This window comes from Ips typographus, linkage group LG4 (assembly GCF_016097725.1).
Source record: "Ips typographus isolate SLU linkage group LG4, UJ_Ityp_2.0, whole genome shotgun sequence".
Classification (NCBI taxonomy): domain Eukaryota; kingdom Metazoa; phylum Arthropoda; class Insecta; order Coleoptera; family Curculionidae; genus Ips; species Ips typographus.
In genome coordinates this window covers 3,061,777-3,068,518 of record NC_138425.1, presented here as the reverse complement: position 1 = coordinate 3,068,518, position 6,742 = coordinate 3,061,777, and the positions used below count along the sequence as shown (strand labels likewise).

The 6,742-nt window shown below is 34.7% G+C and overlaps 1 protein-coding gene across 1 annotated transcript; it reads left to right on the top strand.

The window, feature by feature from the left end:
• Window positions 1-3,450: 3,450 nt before the first annotated feature.
• On the top strand, window positions 3,451-4,529 carry LOC145727755 (uncharacterized). Its single transcript, XM_081977572.1, has 3 exons — window positions 3,451-3,631; window positions 3,878-3,995; window positions 4,154-4,529. The coding sequence occupies exons 1-3, from the start codon at window positions 3,451-3,453 to the stop codon at window positions 4,527-4,529; spliced, it is 675 nt and encodes a 224-aa protein (XP_081833698.1).
• Window positions 4,530-6,742: the final 2,213 nt, after the last annotated feature.

Sequence of the window (6,742 nt, the reverse complement as noted above, 5' to 3'; positions counted from 1 at the left end):
ATCCAGGTTTTGACCATAATCCACTGGTTGCCGATATCAAGGTTCAGTTAAAGAGACTAACAAAGAACACGCATCAGGCTAAAATCGATATAAAAGATCTCGACAGGAATGTTGGAAACTACTGTAAACAATAACCTGAGGGTCATCAACACCAATGATAACGTCAATGATATTTGGAAACGGTTCCAGAACCAGCTCAGTAAAGTCATAAATCAACATACGAATGTCAGACCCAAAAAACAGCGATGGATCACTGACAAAATACTAGGAACAACGAAGAAGCTGGTAAATCTGAAAAAGATCCAGATATCTGGGGAAGTCATAGAATTCAAGCAAGAAGCTAAATTTCTAGGAATAACACTGGATCACAAACTCCTTTGGAACAGGCACATTCAGTGTCGAAGCCTGGCAGGAAAGACTTAGGGTTGTAACCCAAGCATTCTGAGATAAATGTATACCACCATGATAACACCCATTATTACGTATGCTTGGTACAATAAAACCAGAACTTGGTACAGAACGAGAACCCTTCTGTGGCTTGGGTAGTCACACCTGTAAACATGAGTTCAAATTGAAGGATTAACGCACTGGATCGGCGCACTCTAAGAAACTTCTTGAAGGTTACAGCCGGGAAAGAAGTAAAAAATTTGTAAAATTGAGCAAAAAGGCACATCTCAAATGGACGCAACTTTTCATTTGAAACATGAAACTATTGAATAAGTCTATATTTGATATAGTCAGTACTGTGATATTTATTTATTTCAATATTCTCTAAAGAGGAAAAATTTTGACTTGATGATGAATAGGTAATTTAGAAACATTTTCCGCAACCTTTTCATCTCAATGGGTTTTTCACCAGTGTGAATCCAAATATGCTCCTTAAATTGATTAATGGTATCAATATGCTTCCGATTGGCTGTGGGGAGTTAATAATGACACAGGGATGATTTCATTGGCTAACAACAGTGATTTCCAACTGCTGTGAACGCACGTAATAAACCAATTTGGTTTATGTAATAATAACTAATTAGTGGTAGAGTACAGTAGTAACATTGTGGTGGTTAATAACTTGCAACAATTATTATTGTTTAGGTTCAGTCAGAGTAAATAGAAGCGCCAGATAAAGTGGAATAGTAAAAAATAACCCTATTTTGACTTGTTGTTGTGCGTTATCCTCCTATATCATTCATGTTATAGTGATTTTTCTCCATTTATCTTTGTCTGAAATGCACTTTATGTTATCCGGCAGTGAATTTCCTGTGAATTGCTTCACTTGGTCCATCCATCGCTTCGGAGATCGCCCCCTAAGAAGTTTGAAGTTCTTTTAATATTGACACATTGTTTCTGTAAGCAGTCCCAAGGATTCTTAAAAGCCTTCTCGAGACCCACATTTCAAAGCTGTCCAATTTAGCTATGTCTGTGGCGTTCAAGGTCCAGGTTTCCGCTCCATATAATGCTATTGTCAAGGCAAGAGTCACGACAAGTTTGCTTTTTATTTTAGTTGTTATTTGTTTGTTTTACCAGATTTTATGCAGCTTTGTTATGGCAGTTTTAGCAAGAGGGATTCTTCTTTTGATTTCGATAGATAAATTTCCGTCTGTCCGTTGATAAGATCATACAGGGTGTCCAGAAACAGTCAAGGTAAGAAAAAGAGAAGAGAAGGCAAAAAAAACAATATAAATTTTTAACACAACTAATCTGTTACTGGTTAGCTTTTGGCATTTCAATACTGAATTATGTAAGTACAAATGTCAGATATGAATGAATAATGCAGAACTGATTTGTGGTTGACTCAATGAAAGCCTTTCCATTGTTTTCCCAGTTGGAGAAAAGTAAGCCAATAGTTTTGTTGCCTTAGTAGGACTTGTGGTAGGGTCGGAGAAAGTATTTTATTTGTTAAATTGTAATTAATAAGCCAGAAAAGGTATCTCTGTCATTTGTAGCGAGAGTTAGTGTAAAAATCACTCAATAAAATGATGATCTTATTTGATTTATAATATTTTTCCAACATTCTACTAAGTTGTCTATAAATATTTTAAAACTAGGTCATGGTGATCTGTGATATTTACAAACGTTGTCATACAATAACACAATATTTGGACACACAAATTTCTCATCACTTAAAGCAACTTTCTTTCATGACATCTAACAAAAGTGCTTATGTACGAATTATTCTATCAAACTTACTAAATATGTAGTTAGGCTTAGTTTGATGTAAGCTTGCCTTTCCTATCTTGCTTTTAATAAATTTTGACACATATTTTTAAAATATTGGCTGTACGCACAGATTTTAAAAAAACGCCAAGCATCAATCAATTTCTAAATTTGGAGCTAGTACCTGGCAGAGCAATTAACATTCTTATTAAGAACGCCCAGGCAATTAGAATCGTTTTAGATTAACCCGACATCATCATCAACGTCTTTGACCTTGCCCCCTAAAGTGAATATTCACATGCGTCCGTAATATCATCAATAACAGTTCCCATCAGATTTTATGGAAGTTTCGCACGAAAAATCGTACCTCCACATATATACTCACGGCTGTTAACGTTCCCATTGCAATGGTACCAACGAACGTCTAATTACACCACGTTGCCAGGTTTCACTGTCTAGTACTATACTTAACTGTAAAACAAAGTCGGCCAAAATAATTTTATTATCAAACAGCTTCTTACAAATAAGTAATAAAATCGTGATAGATGATTAAAATGGCAGGGCGTGGCACTAGATGCCAGCTGTCATTTTGCTCACGACTGAATGAAAAAAGCATCAAGTCATATTGGACGAAGTGTTTTTTCTTGAGGATTTTTATTTTAAAGTGTAGCAGCTTCGTCCAGTCACGATATTAATTGGAATGTCGTGTTGAATTAATAGATTGTCTTAGCTTTTCTGTTGATGGTTTCAGATTGAGTAGCTGTAAACTTTTGTTTTGTAATCAGGACGTAATGCTGGTATTTGATTTTTTATGTGCAGGTCAAGATAGTCATTTGATTATATAAATTACTTAATTTACTGCATCATGTTATTATAAACGTCGAAGTAGCCCGTTTTATGCTCGGCGAGACTTGCGGCAAACAATATAGTCTCATTGCATCTCAAATCTAAATCTCAAAAAGTGAGAAAGATTGTGGTTAGTCAATGAAATGCAGTGTGTTAAAAATTGCAATTTGATTTTAGTTTTTAGTAGTTATTTTGCTTTAATAAATAACGAATTTCTTCGAAATAAACCTGGATGAATTGGAACAAAAAATAAGAAACAGCATGCAGACAGCGACAAAACAGAGACCTCATGAATATAAGAAGAAAAACACATAGAAGTGACCCTAACTATAGAGAACTTAACATAAAAGTTAAAGTGACGAGATAGTAAATACAATCGAAGAATATTATAAAGACCTATATTCATCAATTACACCGGAACCAGAGAACGCTAATACTCAATGTAAGATCATGAACGTCAGCTCAGAAGAAATCTCTGACATAAACTCCACCAAAATTGAGGAAGCCCTAAGCCAACTAAAATATGATCGGGCTCCTGGTGAAGATAAAATCACTAGTGAAATGATAAAACTGGGAGGCACAACCACAATGGAATCCATGAAAATCTTAATGAACAAATGTCTTCACATCGGTAATATTCCAAGAACATGGCAAAATGCCCAAGTCATCTTGTTACACAAAAAGGGAGACAAATTTAATCTCAGCAACTTTCGCCCAATAAGCTTATTGCTCCACCCTTATAAGCTCCTTACCAAGATCCTTACAAACAGGCTTACACGCAAACTAGATGAATATCAATGAAGTGATCAGGCTGGTTTTCGCAAGAGACATAGCATCGTAGAGCATCTTGAAACGCTATTTCTACGGACTCTTATAGAAAAGTGTAACGAGTACAATACGCCGCTCCATCTCGCTATAGATTTTAGCAAGTCTTTTGATTCTGTTGAGCTTTGGGCAGTAATCCGAGGGCTGAATATTGCTCGGATAGACCTAAGGTACACTAATCTACTTAAAAACATATACAAAGAGGCGACAATCACAGTTAAAGTGCAAGAAGATGTAACAACCAATCGAATACCAATTAACAGAGGCGTCCGACAAGGAGACACAATATCCCCTAAGTTATTTACCATTGCATTGAGGACGTATTCAGAAGACTAGATTGGGACAAAAAGGGCCTGCTCGTGGATGGTGATTATCTGAGCAATTTACGAAGCATCGAAATGTTGGCAGACTTAAAGAGAGAGTCGGAAAAAATAGGTTTAAACATGAACATCAATAAAACCAAAGTTTTGACTCCAGATCCCGGCGACGTACACTTAGAAGGACAACAAATAGAGAAGCTCAACGAATGTTTAGGACACACCCTAGCACTGGGTAAAGAAAATCAAACAGCCGAAATAACAACGATAATCGACGATATAAAAGAAATAGCGGGAAGAAAATGGCACCAGATGGCAATGAACCGATCCGAATGGAAGCAGCAAGAGGAAGCCTATGTCCAGGAGTGGATGCAAAAAGGCTGCTGAAAGAAGAAGAAGAAGAATAAGTGCATTCTTACTTTACTATGTTGCACATTTTTAAAACTTTCTTATCCGCAGCTTTTACACTTTGTAAATCAACGTAACACATCATAAACCCACCCTAGAATTTACGTTTTACTTTGTTGGGATGACTTTTGTTGTTTTCTTTGATTAACACAAGATTTGCGTTATTTTATGTCATATTGCTTCAATCCGTAAATTTGGCTTAAAATTTAATCAAAGAAGTAAATAAAAAATAAGACATTCAAAATAGACTTGTGTAGCTTTAAGCTGTAGTTCACTGGGTCTTTTCTAGCAAAGTAACGGATGCAATTTCCATAAATATCCGCTGCTGTATTAAAACAGTTTAATTTCTCGGAGTATTTTATGCTCTATTCGCAATAATCTAGAAATTTTATTGCGACTCTTTGATGTTGGGTTGTAAATAAGACTTAGTTTGATTAGCACTATAAACACGTTACAACTGAGACGGCATGTAAACGCCGTCACGGATAATAACAAAACGAACTTAATTTTTTATGGTTGGGGTAATGAGTTTTATGCTGAATATCAGAGTTTTTGCAAAAATTATGTAACAATAAAAGCAGAACTATAAGACTCACGACTAACTTTGGCTGTCTATGATAATATGGGGCACAAGATCATCTTCCTTTTAGAGGTTATAGGCAGATACGAAGGATTTATTTTCAAAAATTGAATAAATGGAACGAATCATGGCAGAATAGATCATTAAAGGCTTATTACGACTTCCAAAAATGGACTTAAACCTGATGATGTCCAGTTGTACTAAGAAGATCCTATTCTTAGACAAATGTGAGCAAAAGTATTTTCCTAAACAGGAAAGGACAATAACTACTTGACCGACTGACTTCTTTTCTTCTCTCTACGGTGGTTTTTTCCCCAACAACCATATCAATTCGAACTCTTCTTAGTGTTCTATTGGCAAATATTTGTTGGAAAAAATACTGAATGTCATCCTGAAAATTAATGAAAATTGGCTGAAAAATCTGTTTGTTACGTGAATATTCGAAGGTCATCCAAATTGACAGGTATTTGATAAGTTGAACATGCACACTTTCTTTTCTTATATTATCTGATTCAATATTTTATTTAATTTACTGTATAAATCCACCTTTACACTATTAACAGTAAATATACTAATTTTAAACTATGCAATCTTTTTAGTATTCCAAAGATGTATAACTTAAAACACTCTGAAATTTCAATTAACCAAAACAATCATAGCAGCACATTAATATTATGAATGAATAATGAATGATCATTACCAACTCGCGTGTGAGTTTAAAGTCAAACTATATTTTATGAGATTCGACTGCTGGTTATTATGAAATTCGAATGTTCTAAAAAAAACAACCTAACTACAGATTAAATTACAATGTTGCATTAAATGTTATATAATCTGTTGTGTAAATAAACTGGGCTACTACTATGCGTATAAAGAGTAAGCAAATCTTGTAGGAAGCAGGAAAGGATTTAATTAATAAGTTGATACAGTGCAGGTTACATGTTTTATTTGTCTGCTATTTTCTCTTTTATAACTTGTAAAAAAGCTTAACATATTTATTAAGTTTATAAGTAAGCAATCTTTTTTTTAATTAAAATGTGTTAGATAAGCATTACGGATTAATAAGAATTCAAAGGCAGAAATTTGATGGTCATAATTATATGGAAATAGCTTCTGAATTTAAAGAGACTATATCATTAAAGATGAGTTTGCCTAAAGGGAAGAAAGGCGCAAAGCTTGTATTGGTCAAACACAACAATGGCCAGGTTACTAAAATGGCAGCTGAATGGGACACGAACAGTCGGATGCCGATATAATTACAGCAATAAATAAGTTTTTTGCTCTGACCGGACAAGTGAAACTGTTGTCATGATAAATGTTTAGAAATAATAAAACAAAAGTTCACAAACAATTGAAAGATCCTTTGGGGCTGTTAAGGAGACAACATCGAAACGTTCTTTTAGACTTGATAATGCGTAGATGTAGTTAAAGTAGTCCATCTACTCTAGGTCAAGCAGAAGAAAAAGTAATTAGGCGGCAACCGCTACTAAATTTGAAGACATTATTATTAACGGTTGTTGGACGTATTTTTATAGTCCTAATAGCCACCGCAAATATTTTAATGGTCTCTGCAACCAAAGAAAACGGCGTGTGTGGTAGTTTACTATTAATT